The sequence below is a fragment of the Parasteatoda tepidariorum genome, chromosome 3, assembly GCF_982258835.1.
Source record: "Parasteatoda tepidariorum strain Cologne lab strain chromosome 3, Ptep-v5.0, whole genome shotgun sequence".
NCBI lineage: Eukaryota > Metazoa > Arthropoda > Arachnida > Araneae > Theridiidae > Parasteatoda > Parasteatoda tepidariorum.
This window is the reverse complement of record NC_141757.1, coordinates 115,633,749-115,652,358: the sequence shown is the minus strand read 5'-3', so window position 1 is coordinate 115,652,358 and position 18,610 is coordinate 115,633,749. Positions and strand designations below refer to the sequence as shown.

The window sequence follows — 18,610 nt, the reverse complement described above, 5'->3', positions numbered from 1 at the left end:
ATAGTCATGTGACGCAAAACGGATTATTTGATTGGCTCTTGACATGTTTCCGTCTAAAGGCTATGAGAGTTGTGAAAAGAATGGCGACTGACTGAGATGCTCTCAAGGAATTAATGACAGTTCTTTGTTTAAATCACGGATCCTTTGAGATTTATTAAATCTGACTTTTCCTAACATGTCAACGTCTTCAGCTAGGCTAACTAGACAGAATGTTAGGAAAACCAGAAAAAAGAATATTAAAAAGCCAGTATTCTTACGATCTAATAATTCAGGTATGTTGTTGTAGCTGTAAACTAATAAAAAAAAACTATTTTTTATGGTAGGCCTAAGGGTATTACACAAATGCGAAAATAAATGTTATTTGTTGTATATAAAGATTGATTTGAGAGTTCTTTGATTTTATGCAGACTGCTATTATTCATTCTATTACTTATTATTTCTAAATTACATGAAATTTATATTGCTGCTCTATCGGGCAGTGAGCCAGTTGACCTAATGTTTACATTGTGAAATACTCACTACAATGCATAATGAGTTTGCACTTAGTGTCAAAATTGTAAACTCTTTTATTAAACTAAATAGCTAAATCAAGTGTTCTCTCGTCTCTAAAATATTAGGTGAAATTGTTTAATATTTCATGAAAGAACTGTAATTAGTTCACGCTACATATTTAAATTAACGGAGTGAGTCTCGATTTGTGTGATTATGTTTTTAATTCTCGAAAACTTTGTTTTATCGGATTAAAGTACATTAAAATTTGAAAAAATAGGAAGGTTTTATCCTCATTTATGGTCGAATAAATATGTATAATTAATATAAACAATCGACGATGGCATTGATTAATCACAATATTCAAGATTACTGATCATCTAATTGTAATTGTGCAATTCTTTGTTCTTAAAATAGCCAGTGTTTATGGGTCGTTTATAATTCTTGACATTTGATCTGAATTTTGTAACCTTTTTCCTATTATTTCATGTAGTTGTCATACTGTTAAGTCAAAATTTTAACAAAATGTAATGAAAATTAGCATTGGTTGTTGGTTATTACAAATTACATTTCAGTGCTAGTGTATATGAATTATATTCTCTAGATTACGTTCTAGTTTTATTAAAAATAATTAATAAGTCTGACCTTGGTAAAAACTGTCATTTTTATCTATGAAAGTAAATTTCTTGTAAACAGACAAACTGGATGTAATTTAGTAAGAAAAAATTTGTTCATTTTATAATAAACTTAATCATATTCATCACCATTGACTACATTATTTCACTAACCGATTAATTGCTTTATTTTATTACAATTCTGAAAAATTCAAACTAGTATTTATACAAAATTGCAATATAATAATGGACTTTTAATTAAATCCCTATCTAATTGTCATATTTTTTAATGATTTATTTATAATTTAAATAAAGCACAGTGTGAAAAGTTACATGTTGATTATTAAAAATCCCATAATAAGGTCAAGCTTATGTAAGTATGTAACTTCATATATCAGGGGTCTGCCCAAGCCAAATTTGTGTCTCGTAATTATTTTTATTTTTGTGTCTCGTAAAACACGATACATCCATATTTTTTACTATATTTTTGTGTTGATTTTTTAATATAGTTTTTAACTTTCATAAATTATGTCTAAATTTTCACGAAACAGGTATCTCTAAAAAAAACCTAGACAGACCCCTGTACTATATAATATTTTATAAACTACCTCTGATTGTTGTGAAAAAAATTTAAATGTGACCTTGATAGTAACTAAACTTGTCAATGTCATTTTCTATATTTAAGTATTAAAGTAAATTTCTTATAAATTATTAAGTTTTTATTTATTTATTATTTTTTTGGTATTCAGAACTATTTATTTTATAACATTTTTGAAATGCCTATTTTTGAAAAAACTATTTGTCCTTATTATGAAAATGCTCTTATGCTTATGCTCAATGATTATGTCATACTTTCACTTTGTAGATTTTATTTGCTTAGAGTAGGGGTGCACAATTTTAACAGATTCTTTAGTAAATGTACGTTTAACGCGCTTTCTTTAAGCCGATTTTATAGTAAATATAAATGATTTTTTTTTAAATAGTTATTTCCGCTTTTCTACGTGATTTCGAAAATCCCGAATTTTTATTACGACGCGAATTTCAGATCGCAAATTTAAATAATCACTTTTCTTGCACTTTATTTGTGACGATTTCATCTTAAATCTAAGTAATTTTTTATCTTTTTTTTGCAATTCTTTCTCTTTTTTCAACAATTTTTTTCGGCAGTTATTGCTATGCGTTCCCACGTATTATAAAAAATTCCAATTATTCTATTACGACATGCAAATTTTAAATCATGCATTTGACACGCTTTATTCATGCTGAGTTCAGCATAAATATATATTTTCCCACTTATTTCTATGCTTTTCCACATGATTTTGACTATCCCGTTATTTAACTATGATGTTATTACGACACGTGGTTGTTAATCGCGCAATTAAATAATCACTTTTTGATACGGTATTTCGGTACAGTTTTATCGTAAATCCTAGTTATTTTTCCGTCGTTTTTATTTCCGCAACGAATATGATTTGGTCGAATGTAGTAATGAATTGTGATTTGGTCAAAAACCAAATATTCGGCAAAAAAAAGAAGAAAAAATCGACTGAACGCAGTACAATAGGGGCCAAATAGCAAAATCTTTTACTGCTACTAAACACTGAAACTTAAATTTTAATGCTCAGAATAATATTTCCTTGAAAAACGTATTCATAAATTAACTCTAAAAAGAACGTCTTTGCCAATCAAGGCGAATCAAGAACGTTTTTGAAAATGTCGAAAAGCGAAACAGAAAACATAAAAATCAATCTTAATTTTTGAAAAAATTTTTAAAACTGAACATCTCAGTTTTTCAATTACCAGAAAAAACCAAGAAAAATGAATTAAGTCATCAGAAATGCTATTAAAAATTATTGCGTTATAGTGAAAATGTCTAAAAAAAGTTTTTTTTTATTTAAAGAAAATAAAAAGATAGAAAAAACGCTCTTAATTTTTAAAATGAAAAACTTATGCTGAGAATCTCAATTTAAATTTTTCTCATTGCCATAATTTTAGAAGAAAAAAAATTGCTATAAAATAAACTTTATTACTAACTTTATTTTTAAAAAAATGCTGAGTCATAATAAAAATGCATAAAAAAAGAAAAGCAGAAGAAACAAATTTTTCTTAGTTCCTGAAATAAAACTTTAATACTGAAAATCACACTTTTCTATGTTACTGATTATTTATATTACAGTACAGGGAAAGAGTGATAATACTATGAGACGTTCTGTTAAAATGCTGGGTTATAATAAAAGCAGCAAAAAATGGAAAAAAATCCTTCTCTATTCTCAAAGTATCGAAAAAATTGTCTGATTATAATTTTTTTAAAAAAAGTAATATTAATAAAAATTCAAAAATAAAAAAAACTTAGAAAAATTCATTTCTAAAAAATATTCTGCCGAATATTTGACTGATCATTGAACCAACTGAATTTTTCACAGAATGGCCAAATACTCGTTACATCCCTCCCTAATTTAAATGCAATGTTATTTCAACTTGAAAAATTCATAAAATGGCGGAAAACGTGAATTTTTAAACTGCTCACTGTTTGTAGTTTAGATTTAAATTTTTTGTTGCTTAAGTGATCTTTTTCAATAAAAAAAAGGAAAATGTTTACGATATAAAAAATCTAATAATTAATAAAATAAAATAACAAAGTACATTACAAAATAAGCATTGAATTTTACTTTGAACTATCACAGTTTTGCTTTTATTTTAGGCTTTTGTTTAAAACCTATAAATTTTCTTCAATTAAAATATTTAATTTGAATTTATAATACTTAAATATGACTAAACTTTTTCCTATTTTCATTTTGTGGGCATTGCAGTTTTTTTTTTATTTATTAGAATTTAATTCTAAAATGAATTTTCGTATTGCATGATATGATAAAAAAAAAACATTTCTTTTCTTCAATGTTTATTTATTTTGATAAATCTATTGTTCATATAACAAAAATAGCAAGTTTTTTTTTGTAAAAAAAAAAGTATAAGTTTTTTTATTTTTGAATGAATTCTAATAATGGAACACTACTAAGTTTATTGATAAAAAAAATGGAACGCTAATGTTTAAATAAACATTACTACATTTGTCATTAACATGTCTAAATACATGTGCGGCCCTTCGTTAGCCAACCAGCTGTGCAAGTGGCCCTTCACTCAAAAAGGTTGTGCACCCCTAGCTTAGAGTTTTGCACTTGAACTTGAATTTTTAATCAATGTCTAAAAAACTAGAAGGAATATAATTTATTAATCTTAAAGATTTTATGGAAATTTTTTTTTTTACATAGTGTGTAATGCTATTGATAAATTTTATTTATTTCATTAATATTATAAAATTCTTTGTTCTTAATAAATATATAAAGGTTTTAATAAAATAACTATATTTTAAACAGGTCTTTTTATTTTTGCTAATTTTTAATAAATTTAAATCCCTTCATCATTCTTTTACTAGGAAAAAGGCACTTGTTATTTATGAAGTTAATTTATTTTCTATAAGGGTATTAATAAATGCTCTAATTTTCTTTTATAGAATAGTTTAAGAATAGATATTGTTTTATGGGTTGCTTTATTTATGGATAAAAACTGAGAAACAATGTTTATTTTCTCATTTCCTTTCAATTGTCATTCTCACACTTCATGAAAATGAAGTGAATATTTCCGTTTCATGATCTGCCACATCAACTACAATCACCAAAGCGTCAAATTGATTTTAAGCAGGAAAAATTTAAAAAAATAAATTTTTTTAGAGGTTCTGTTGGGATGGCTATGAGTTTTATTGTTCGAATTGGTCCCTTTCTGTGATGCTTTTCTAGTTTCTCGTGGGCCTTTGCTCATAAGCTGCCAATATTTGGTGATTGTTCTGGCACAGATCACGATAAGGAGATTTTCCCACAATGTGTGAGGGATTGATTCTAAAGTTTTTAAAGACTAGTTAAAAAAGATATTATTTCACTTTGCATTTTTTTTAAAAATTAGATAAGGACTGTCATCATGACATATATTCAGTGCAGTAATTATTTTAAGCATGTTTATAATTAATATTCCCACACTATGTTATCATTTGCTCACTTTAATGAAAACTTATAAAAGTTTGAGTATTTTTTTTTAAAATTAAGCCTTACTGCTTTGTTTTTCTTGTTCATTATAATGTCCTGTATCATTTCATATAGTTTTCAATTCAAGTAATTTTAAACAAGCATTCAAATTTGTAATTTTATTTATTGAAATTTCGAATTTTTTTTTCAAGCTTTTATTTATTAGGTGCATATGTAAGTAAGCCTTTGCTTTTGATTGAATTAACTTTAAAAATTGTTACCTTTTCACTTTTCTTTTAAGTGTTAATTATTGATAATAATTGATTTTTAAAATAATTTATGTAAATTTTTATCTTAATTTAAATTTTTTAAAAGCAAGCTACTTTTTTTTAACATTAATAATTACTTTCTTAATGGAAATACTCTTTAATTTTTATTAAAATATAAAGATATGATAAAATTCAACATTAAATCTTTAAGGGATGTCAGTGTTTCAGTTATTTCAAGATTTTATGTAACTCAGTGTTTTCATCATAGAAAAAAAATGGGTGAGAGTTTCTCACCCTTTCTCAAAAGCAAGGTGAGATTTCAAAAAGTTAAGTGAGATTTCTAAAAACTAAAAAAACACAAAAACTCTTTAAAAAAATTATTTTTTTAATTATAATAAATTTTTAACGTCTTCTATTTTTTAAAGCATTGAATATTTTTGGTGCATCATCATAGAAGATTTTGCCTTTACAAGGCATTTGTCCATCTTACATAAGTGCATAAAAAATTTGAACGTCTTACATGAAGAAACCTTATCTACGGTGAACATGTGATTGTAGAGAAATGTGCTCTGAAAGGGGTTCCGTGGTTGTGTTCTGTTGTTCGAAAAGGTTCTAAACAATGCTGGTAAATAGGGAAGCTAGATAATGGGGCAGATGATGAAAATAATGAAAGATCTAGGAAGAAAAGTGAAACGGATTTTTTTCTAAATGACGTAATTCGAAGCTTTTTCCAAAATGCAAGAAATTCGCGAATTTTCAAATTGATTTATAGAATGCGCGAATTTCTCGCGGTAATCATTTTTTAATGCGAGAAAAGAAAAAAATATGCGAGATTCTCGCGTTCTCGCGCTGTAGTGAAAACACTGTAACTGGCAAAAAACCCGAGTCAATTTGATGAATGTTTAGTTATTTTGAGTTAATTATAATAAAATGTAACATTGCAAAAGTTGTAATTATCAGTATCAAAATTCAATCATCAAATTTGTTTACAGAACAAAATAGAGTCTGTAATTATCGATCTTTATAATTTATTTTTGTGATTAATCAATCTTTGTAACTTATTTGTTAAATAGGATAATGTTATATTTATTATATGTTAAGCCTATTAATTAGTTACATTTAAATTAATTGATTAAATTAAAAGTTTTTTTTTAATATAAGAACTCTGAACTGAATATAAGAATGTAATCTGAATAAGAATAATAATGAGAACTGAAGTAATGTAACTGTAGTAATCAGGGATGAGATTCTTCCGCGGATTTCTGCTTTTTCTCAGATTTTTCCATTTCCCCCGCTAATTTCCGCTGAAATTTTTTTTTGCACTAGTTAAAATATTTTATGAGGAATTTAATTTTCCGCGGAGCGAAATTATTGAAGTCCTCATTCCTCCCTCTGAAGTTTCTCTAAAAATCATTTCCTTGGGATAAAACTGGTTGACCTTCATACAGGGATGAAATTTTTTTCGCTTTTGTCTCTCGCATTTCAGCCTTTTTATCAAAAACTCAGATTCTTCAAAAGTTTCCTTTTTTTATTTTATTTTTTTTATTTATAAATATCCCGTTTTTTTTTTTTAAATTCAGTTGTTGAAGTCAGATAATTAATATTTACTTGCGGTTTTCAAAGAAAAACAGAAAATTCAAACTACGTCCTAGCTGCTAACCCTTCCGCATGTTTACTTATATTAGCTATTTTCTCCAATTTCACTCACAAAAAATAAGATTTTCCGTATTTTTTATCCGTCGGGGGGTAGCTCGTATTTTCGTAATTTAGAGGTCGCTGCTTCTTGTATTCTGGAGTGAAAGCAAACGAAAAAAAATAGAGGTGGATTTGCGGTGAAAATATTTATTTGCTCATTCAATTAATCTTGTAAATTTTTATTTATTGTGTAAACAGAAAAACAATTCAAACAAGCCTTTTAGAAATCCCAAGTCCAGACTCTGCAAATATCTCGATTTTTATTCACGCGATTTTAATATCAATCATCGATTTTCGTATTTACCTGATTTAAAAGTTGCGCATTGCAATTCTTATTTATGCTTTTTAAATATCGTACATTATGACTCGTATTTACGAGATTTAAAAATCTATTATCGTGTTTTGTATTTTTGGATTTTTAAAATCGCGATTTTATTATCAAACATCGATTTTCGTATTTACCTGATTTAAAAGTTGAACGTTGCGATTCTTATTCAGGCCATTGTACATTGCGATTCTTATTTACGAGATTTAAAAAACCGATATCGCGATTTGTATTTACGAGCTTTTAAAGCCCTATGTAGCTACTTGAGCTTAAAATCCAATGTCGTGACTCGTTTTTGCGGTTGTAATATCGCGTGATTTTAAAATTATGCATCTTGATCTAAAAATTACGCATCAGGATTTGTATTTTCGCATTTTTTAAATTCGATGTAGAGTTTCATATTCACGTGATTTAAAAGCCTCATATCGGGATTTATAATCACATGGTTTACAAGTTTAAAAATCGCACTTTTTTTTGTCAAATTTTTGTTTATATATATATATATATATATATATATATATATATATATATATATATATATATATATATATTCTTGGATTTCCTCTTTTTTACTTTCTGACTACTCTCATCCCTGAGTAATAAATTAATGTCTATCAATGCAATTATTTTTATCTGTCAACAAAATTTATTATAATCATAGATTACAAATTATATTTAAATTAAAACAGTAAAAATTACTTATGGAGTAAGAACAAGGATGAGATAAATAGCAATAACAACATATTAATGTATACTATGTAGTAATATGTAATACAATTATTTTTATTTATCAAAATTTATTTCAATAATAAATTATAAATTACTAAAGCTAAGTTGGCTGCTGCCTAATTTTATCAAGGAGCGGTGCAATACTAAAGTAAGCGAAACATTCTTCAATTTTTAAAAAAAAGTATTTTTGTTGTTGTTCTATTTAATTCTGACGTGATAAGTTGTTTAAATTACATAGCACTTTTATGTATGTATATATTTTTTATATTCCTTTACAGTGCGAGACTTAGAAGCCCATATCATCTACTCTCCTGCTGGTCCTTCACCAGCTGGTCCTAGCACCAGTGGAGTAAGTTCACCACATCAGTCACCTTATGCCTTAAGGCGGAAGCTTTCATTGCAAGAACCCAGGAGCCCAGGCTCTACCAATAGTGGTGTTGATAGTTCAGAGACTTTTTGTAGTCATAATTTACTCACACGTAAACGCCAAAGGCGTGTTTTCTCCTCCTCACACTCTACTGCAGAAGGTATGTTAATCAATTTTATCTCATCTTTCACTTTTTATTTGTTGCAAACATCACCAAATTGTATTATGCAGTCTACAAGAATGCATGTAGAATTTTTCAATTGCATTGCAAAAGCTTTGATTTTTTATTAATTTGGCTATACCTAACCTAATGACCCTAATTTTCATTTCTTCGAGCATTTGAGATTTGGAAATGTAAGTTAAGAACACTATATGGACAAGTTTTAGGAGTAGAAATTGAGGAAACTTATCACTAATCTAAAATAACCAGTAACTAAAGATAATATCCTGTATACATTTTCACTGGTTTGTTTAGTTATGTCCATTAGATTCTTTGTGAAAAAGAAAAAAAAGTTTATAGTTAAAGTAATTGAAAAATTTACAATATAGAGAATGTGCAAGACTCAATGTCATTTTGCGACAAAGAAGCTGGCCAAAAACAAACCAAAAACCAAAATTTCGCCAAGGGGCACCCTCAAGTATATTTTTACCCCTAACTCAAATCATTGTTGATCTTATAGGATTCCAGACACTTCCTTAAGGTGCTTCATCTCCCCCTACCTAGTAATTTAAATTTTATACTGAAAAAATTAGAACCTAATGAAAAAAGTCTTTAAAATATGGCAAACAAATTAAAACATGTAGTAATATTGAGTAATATTTCAAAAGCAAAAACCATTGCAAGTGATTGCCCAATTAACTTCAATACTGTCAACCAACAAAATATTTTAGTTTCAATCAGATAAAAAGCAAATTATATAATAAAAGCATATGTAACTGAAATTCGACAAATGAAAATAAGCAATTAAATTTTTTTGTCATATTGAATACTAATAAAAAAAACAAATGTAAAATGAAATAATTATGTTATCGATGATCAATAAACATTTTTGTCTGAATTGTTATAAAAAAATAAGGTGAAAACAATAAAATTAAAAATTATTTACATTAGATCTCTGAATGTTCACAAAACCTAACTATGTACATTTTTCATTGATTTTTCTTTTCACATCATTTTGTGTACCAATGATTTGCACTTTTATGCATTATTTAAGAAATATCTCAAAAAATACTCAAATTAATATTTCTGGCTGACCGATTTTTTGAAAGTAAGTAAAAAACAATTAAAAGTAAGGAAAAACAATGATAAAATTAAAAATTATTTACAAAACCTCCTTATATGCAACATTTTTTATCAATTTCTTTCCCATATTATTCGTTTTCATTTAAACGTCTTGAGTCTTCAACGTTTCTTCGCTGCGCATTCTGATGTCACGTATTGATAGCACTACGATTATTTTCCCGGTAATTTTGTGCTGCTAAATTATGTTCTTTTATGCTGCTGTATGTCGTTGATATTGCCTAAGATATTCACGGCAATCCATTTTTCATAAAAGATATAAGTATTTTATACCTACTAAACTCTGTTCAATATATTTCACGCATTAAATACAAAATAAAAATCGCAACAAGATTTAGCTGGTAAGTTTAATTGTAACATTTCTGCAGGCAGCATTATTAAAAATTATTACCTTTTCACACACATGCATTCTCAATTTTGATTGGCTGTTTTGTCCGTTATTAATCATTCCATTCTCTTTTATATAAAGATATGTATATTACTAATGACAGGAATTTAATGCCTTTTAGGTTTGCTTAAATTAGGTGAACACCGGTCCTAAGGCATCCAAACAATCTAATTTTTTTGCAACATTGCATACTTATACGGTTGTATAAAATGTATTTTGCATTTGGTGCAATTAGACCTATTCTGCTTCTTGCACCATTAATTTCAACTTATTACAAAGTCTTATTTTCCCTGGTTATTTCACTTTATAAAAACTTTGTGAAAAAATGACAATTCAATAATAAAATTTTGCATGCATTTCATTGTAAATTAAATTCTTTTTTCTCTCTCTTAGACACAGGAGAAGCAGCCCATTACCTTCTATATGAGCTTCCAGATGAAGTTCTATTAACAATTTTCTCTTATTTGCTGGAGCAAGACTTGTGTCGTGTTGCTCAAGTTTGCAAGCGCTTCCATATCATTAGTAGTGATACAGAGTTATGGTAACTATGCATTTTTTTCAATATTTAATTTAAAAATCACATTGTTTGACCATAAGAGTATGCTTTTTATACATCAAGTATATCATCAAAACAATATATGAAACCATTAGGTACAGTCAATAAATTAAGAGTTAAATGTTATTTCTCACTATTTATTTAAAGATCTCGAAAGTATTGTCTATAGACGTTTGGACATTTTGCCCAGTGTGATATTAGTCGCAAATCTCCTTAAAGCCATTGGTTGTTGTTTGGACCAGTTGCTTGTGCACATCCTGACATCCGCTTCAAATAAATTAAAATTTAATGGATAGATCAGATCAAGACTAAAAACTGGGTTACGTTAGGATTTGTTTTATGAGGTTTAGTTACAAAGTTCACAAATTTGTTTAGATTGCTACTTACTACAGTTTATGTTCTTCGAAACAAATTTTAGTGAGTTTTATTTCATGTCTATCGAAGTGAAGTTTAGTTTCTTTTTTTTTTAACACTAAAACTTATTCCTATTATGGGATTTTGTGGATTATATGTCATCAAAACGCAAATGTAAATGTTCTTATTTTGTGAAATACTCAGTTTTCTTTTTCCTTATGTTGCATAGATAAATTAAATTATTTTTGTTATTATTTTATAGAATTTTAATTTTCTTGACCTAATAATTAAAAATATGTAATATATTCAATTTTATTATAATCAATTTTATTATTATAATTTTTTTTTGTAGGAAAACTCTATACCAATCTGTATATGAATATGATCTTCCATTGTTTAACCCTGCTCCCAACAAATTTGAATTTATCCAACTTGAAGAATGTAAATATGAAAATCCTTGGAAAGAAAGTTTTCAACAACTGGTAAGTATTCTTATTTTCTAATATTTTACAAAATTTAAACATTTTAAAGTCTTTAACTTTTTTTTAAAACCACATTTTCAGTATCGTGGCCTTCATGTGCGGCCTGGATATCAAGAGCAATATGACAACAACCCTGACCACTATCGAGGAAGAAATATAACTGTGAGTATTAAACTTTCTGTTACATTTTCTTTTCTGTTGTTGTTCTTCTCGAATATTTTTTCTGCAACGAATGTTCACAAGAATTTTTTTCTCAAAGATTCTTACCGAAAATTTTACATCTCAAATTATGATAATTATAAGGGGTCTGTCCAGGCCGAATAATAAATTCGGCCTGGACAGACCCCTGAAAATGTATGGTTAAAAAAGGCTATTTTACTAGAGTTAGTATACAACATACAAGGATGAGATTCTTCCGCGGATTCGCGGATTTCCGCTTTTTTTCAGATTTTTCCATTTATCCTGCTAATTTCCGCTGAAATTTAGTTTTTGCACAAGTGAAAATATTTTATGAGGAATTTAATTTTCCGCGGAGCGAAATTATTGAAGTCCTCATTCCTCCCTCTGAAGTTTCTCTAAAAATTATTTCCTTGGGATAAAACTGGTTGACCTTTATACAGGAATGAGATTTTTTTTGTCTCTCGAATTTCAGCCTTTTTAACAAAAACTCCGATTCTCTAAAAGTTTCGTTTTTTTTTTATAAATATCCACGCTTTTTTTTAAAAATTCAGTCGTTGAAGTAAAATAATTATATTTATTTACGATTTTCAAAGATAAACAGAAAATTCAAACTACGTCCTAGCTGCTAACTCTTCCGCATTTTTATTTATACATATTAGCTATTTTCTCCGCACAGAAAATAAGATTTTCCGTATTTTTTATCCGTCGGCGGACGTCAGCTCGTATTTTCGTAATTCAGACGTCGCTGCTTCTTGTATTCTGGCGTGAAGACAAACAAAAAAAGAGAAAAAAAATAGAGGTGGATTTGCGGTGAAAATATTTATTTGCTCATTCAGTAAATCTTGTAAATTTTTATTTATTATGTCTAAACGAAAACAATACAGACAAGCCTTTTAGAAATCCCAAATCCAGACTCAAATATCTCGTTTTATATTCACGCGATTTTAATATCAATCGTATTTTCGTATTTACCTTATTTAAAAGTTGCGCATTGCAATTCTTATTTACGCTATTTAAAAACCGTACATTATGATTCTTATTTACGAGATTTAAAAATCCATTATCGTGTTTTATATTTATGCATTTTTAAAATCGCGATTTTATTATCAAACATCGATTTTCGTATTTACCTGATCTAAAAGTTGAACGTTGCGATTCTTATTCAGGCGATTTAAATATTGTACATTGCGATTCTTATTTACGAGATTTAAAAAACCAATATCGCGATTTGTATTTACGAGCTTTTAAAACCCGCGTATTCACGCGAGCTTAAAATCCAATAACGTGATTCGTTTTTGCGGTTGTAATATCGCGCGATTTAAAAATTATGTATCGTGATCTAAAAATAACGCATCATGATTTGTATTTTCGAATTTTTTAAATTCGCCATAGAGTTTCATATTTACGTGATTTAAAAGCCTCATATCGGGATTTATAATGACATGGTTTACAAGTTTAAAAATCGCACTTTTTTTTGTCAAATTTTTATATATATATATATATATATATATATATATATATATATATATATATATATAATCTTCTTGGATTTCCTCTTTTTTACTTTCTGACTACTCTCATCCCTGAACATAAAAGAAAAGTTTTACTTACTGTGAAAATAAATGTGTGATACAAGACATTGCTTACAGTACCGAATAATCAGTTTTATGCATTGAAAATATTTTATAGTTCAATGCTTTATTATTTAAAAATATTTTAGTGAATAGTTAATATTTTTTAACTGTAGCATTTTACAAGAAGTAAATTACTTTTATATATGATAAATTTACTTTTTATTTTAGTATTTTGACACAATTGAGTCTGCATTTAATTATTCAGAGGAGATAGAAAATCCATTAATATTTATACATGCTGGAGTATATAAAGGAGAATTTCTTATTATCGACACAAATGTTGCTATGGTTGGTGCAGGTAAGCTTAGTTTTATAACTTTCATTCATAATCTTTTTTTTTTTTTTTTTTAAATGAAAAGCATATTTATCTCTTAGTTTTCCCTTTGGGAGTTAGGAAATGTGTTCTCATATGTTTTGCCTACCTAATAGTTTAACATAACTCTTAATTCAAACTAATTCATTTGTTTCAGCTGCTGGAAATGTAGCTGAAAATGTTGTTTTAGAAAGAGATACTGAATCTACTATTACTTTTGTGGAAGGAGCTAGAGATTCTTATCTTGGATATGTTACTCTTAAAGTGAGTGTTCTCTTCTTGCAATTTATGTGTTGCAGTATATTGCAACTTCTATTTTGACAAAATAATAAACCATAATGATAGAAGTTTCTTAACTTTGAGAACCATGGCAATGTCATTTAGTATCTTGTTAATTTTTTTAAAAATTTTAAGGAAAATAATTTAAAACAAATAATGTATGTATATTCAATAATTTAAAACAAATTCGTATGTATATTCAAAACTTTAAATTAACACTGTTCTTGGAAATGCTTTATTTTGGGTCGCTGTAAAATATTGATTTAATTTGATAAATAAATGTGGGGATAAATAAATTTTAACTGTCAATTTTACTTTTCAGTTCACACCAGATGTTTCCTCTTCTGTTCCTCATCATAAACATTATTGTTTAGAAGTTACCGAAAATTGCTCACCCACGATAGACCATTGCATTATTAGGAGTGCCTCTGTTGGTAAGTAGATTTATGGATTCCAAAACATTTACAAAAGTCATGCATATTGTCATGTAACAAATGTGCTAATTTAATGTTAATTGGGATATTTTTAACTAATTACTAATTTACCTTTAAAACCATGCATCCAAAATGATACCAATAAAATAAAACCTGAGAAAGTTTATTTCGAATTTATTTTTTATTAAAAAGTCTTCATTAAATTTTATATAAATCTTGATATATTTCCTATGTTTGAATAAAAATTAAATATATTTGTTTTCAAAAAAAAAAAAAAAAAATTTAAAAAAAAAAATCAAACCTTCATTTTTTCTAAGAACATTTGACTGTAAGATATCAATTAAGCACCCCCTCTCAATTATTTTTTTTATTTTTATGAAAAACAGTGAGTTTTTGTAGGGAGCCGTTTAAACTGTACCAATTGCAAAATGCTGATTACAATTGCTAAAATTACAAAATCAGTATGCTTGATATAAAGTAACTTGAAAAAATTAATGGTCGTAATTTTGGGAATGTAAACCAAGTATAAAACCAAATAATTTAATTTAATAGAGTTTAGAAATATAATTAAATAATATATATTTAAAATATTTTACTTTTGATAACTTTTAATACCGGAATTTGTTATCTTTTGTTTTTCTTCCTAAAAATATTAGCACTATAACAGGTGCAATTAATGAATGATAAATAAATAAATTTTGAAAAAATAATAAATATACAATTAAACATATTTTTTACAAATTGCAAGGAAATTTTTGTCAAAATCTCAAATACCATCAAAATAATAAACTGAAGAAATGCAATCATTATCAAAAATAATGTCTAAACACTCAACAGATCATTTTTGCGTCTTGACAAATGAGAGCAAAACTACTCACTTTCACTTTGAACTGTTTTATCCAGGGTTGGCAGGTTTTTGACATGTGACAGTTTTTGACAGTTTAAACCATGGTTTAAACCGTCATGTCAAAAACCTCATTGTCAAAAATGTCGAAAATGTCAAAAACCTATATTCATATGTTAAATTTAATTAATACATAAAATTTATATATTTTTTAAAGGATAGTGTTTCTAAATATGTTCTAGAAAAAAAAAAATTTAAAATTTTGAAGAAACACTTATATTTTGAATAGCAACCAAAATCTTGTACTTTTGAAAACTCACATCTTTTGTAATATTATGTATTCATTTTCATGTGTTATTGAAAATCTGCAGTGATATTATTAAGAAATTTATTTATAACCAAATTTAGTGTATAGTATAGATCAGTGGTGCGCAAACTAGGGGTCGCCAGAAGTTTTTGGGGGTCGCCAAAATTTTTATGAAATGCATTATCCCTGCATGCTGCATACCATACAGTGTACATATAAAGAGTGAATCGCCATCACTCACTGTTTAATTGCAATTGGATTTCCGAAATGTCACGAAATATCGAGTCAGAAGTCATAAAACGCATACAAAATTCATCTGTATTTGCTTTACAACTGGACGAGACTACCAATATTACTAAAATGTCACAACTAATTATTTACGTTAGGTTTATTTTTAATGAAGATATAACAGAAACGTTTTTATGTTGCAAAAATTTGGAAGGAAAAACAACTGGAGAAAAAATATTCGAAGTAATAAATGAATATTTTGAAACAAAGTCCCTTACCTGGGCAAACTGTGTTGCGGTTTGTACTGATGGTGCTGCAGCATTAACAGGTTCGAATAAAGGGCTCAGAGGCTTAATTCAGAAGGTGGCACCTCATATGGTATTTAATCACTGTATGATTCATCGGAAAGCTCTTGTTGCAAAAGATATGGATGAAGAGTTGCACAACGTATTACAAGATGCTGTTAGTTCAATTAACTACATTAAATGCAACAGCCGTCTCTTTTCAATACTTTGCAATGAGATGGGCTCAACGTATGAGAAATTACTGTTACACATCGAAGTCAGATGGCTTTCACGTGGGAAAATACTACGACGGATATTTGATTTGAGAAATGAAGTGTACATGTTCTAAATCAAAAAGAAACATAGATTGGCAAGTTATTATATCAATGAAGTTTGGCTAGGGAAGCTGAGCTATTTAGTTGATATTTTCGAAAAACTTAACGACTTAAATTTGAGCTTGCAGAGTGAGAATTCAACTATCATAACTACAGCCAGTAAAATTCAAGCTTTTAAGAATAAGTTTAGTCTCTGGCAAACTGAACTGAATAAAAACAACACCAACATGTTCCCTTGCTTTAACGATTTTATCAAGGAAAATAATATAGATGTATTTACATTTAAAAACATCATTTCCAATCACATTGAAAAGTTAAAGAAAATTTTTTCGAGAAGATTCGAGGATTTTCCTGAAAACGATCTTGGTTGGATTCGTGATCCATTTTCCTTTGACATATGCAGTTCAACGCTTCAAATTAGTGAGAAAGAGCAATTGATAGATCTGATTAGTGATTATACTCTTCGAAATCAATTTAAGACTCAGCCTTGCCAAACATTTTGGCTATCCGTGGAAAAACAATATCCTGTTTTATGCAAGAATGCCATCAGAGTGTTAATACAATTTGCATCAACGTATTTATGTGAAACTGGATTTAGCAAACTAGTTTCAATAAAAACTAAATACCACTCGCGTTTAAAACCTGAAGATGATATGCGAATTGCAATTAGCAACATACATCCAAACATCGATGAGATAATTAGAAACTTGCAGCCACATACATCTCATTAAAGGGCAATTTACTGATTTTAGTGTTGTACAAAAAGTATTTTCTTAAAATTATAAATAAAATTAATATGAGTCAAATATGATGATGTTTTTATTCGATGAAACGAAAGAAATGCTCGAAATATACATCGTATTTGTGAACATTTATCTCTAGGGGTCGCCAAAAATTTTCTCTCTACAAAAGGGGTCGCGGTCAAAAAAAGTTTGCGCACCACTGGTATAGATTATACTAAAAATTAGACATTTTTAAAGATAAACATTAGCAGTTTTGTACATTAGACATCTTCTTTTAAAGAAAAATCTTTTTAATATTTTTTTAAATCTTCTTAATAATCTTTTTAACATAAGACAATACAAATTTAAGTGCTTTCTGTTAAATACACAGAGTAGTTAGTGTCGATTTACAGTATATTCAGCCTATTCATTTTGCTGAATATGATATAGTTTTGTTGAATATCTAAATATTCAGCTGTTGAATAATTACTTCTTGCTTTCAAGATATGCATTATTTGTATTCTTAATATGAGTGGAGAAAAAAAAATTAAGAGATAAAAATTGTTTTAAAATGATAAGTGTAATAATTATAAATAAATATAATGAACAATATGAATTATATTTATCATCATTCATAAATATAACTACTTTTAAATTCAAATAAACATACTGGATAATAAAGATATTCGGTATAACATTAAAAAAATTTTTTTATACACTTGTATCTTGTATCAAGTTTGTATTTATACAACATAACTTGTAAGTTCCTTATAAATATTAGTTATATGTTCCTTATATGTCAAAAATGCATAGTAATAAACTTTTAATTTTCTTAAGTATTAAAAAGAAAAAAGAAATTTTTAAATATAAATATTTAAACAATTTTTGTGCAAAATTTTTCTGCACATGCATTTGAATATAAATTTCTGAGATTTTAAATCTGTTATTTTACCTTAATTTTAATTAAAAAATATTTTAAAACCTGCTGATTACCTATAGTATAATTAAATTTCAATATGATGCATGGCAACTGTTGGTAGTTTTGAAGTTTATATATTTTCTTGGCAAACTTCAGTTTTTGACATTTTTGACGGGTTTTTGACGGTTTAAACCAGTATTATACCCTTGTCATGTCAAAAACCACTTTTTGACGTCAAAAACCCAACCCTGGTTTTATCCTCATACTCTTGAAGAATTCTAAGAAATTAAATCTCTTTTTCTTTTCACTATTCATTTACCTACCCTTTTCCCTCCTGGAACTCTGTTTTGTCTTTTCCTGTTATGCAATTGGTGTTTTTTCACACAACTTTGATTAAAAACTGTTGGTAAGAGCCAATTGTGGAAGGTGTGCTTACTCTGCGTTGATTACTTGTCCAGATTTGTTTAAAATTACTGAGGACGTTTGATCAAGTTGGGGCTCTTTTCTGGTATAAAACGTATATCTCTCTCTATATATATATTTTAGA

At 27.5% G+C, this 18,610-nt stretch overlaps 1 protein-coding gene across 2 annotated transcripts in view; it reads left to right on the top strand.

Moving 5' to 3' along the window:
* Positions 1-8: 8 nt before the first annotated feature.
* Positions 9-18,610, top strand: part of FBXO11 (F-box protein 11) — a 48,087-nt gene continuing 29,485 nt past the window's right edge. The window contains exons 1-8 of one of the 2 annotated variants that reach the window (XM_087159958.1): positions 9-272; positions 8,416-8,664; positions 10,586-10,733; positions 11,455-11,584; positions 11,666-11,746; positions 13,567-13,696; positions 13,869-13,975; positions 14,313-14,424. In XM_087159958.1, the coding sequence (XP_087016084.1) occupies positions 176-272; positions 8,416-8,664; positions 10,586-10,733; positions 11,455-11,584; positions 11,666-11,746; positions 13,567-13,696; positions 13,869-13,975; positions 14,313-14,424 (1,054 nt within the window). In that variant the 5' untranslated portion in view covers positions 9-175. The remainder of the gene's footprint in view (positions 273-8,415; positions 8,665-10,585; positions 10,734-11,454; positions 11,585-11,665; positions 11,747-13,566; positions 13,697-13,868; positions 13,976-14,312; positions 14,425-18,610) is intronic. The other variant, XM_087159959.1, reaches the window with a different exon arrangement.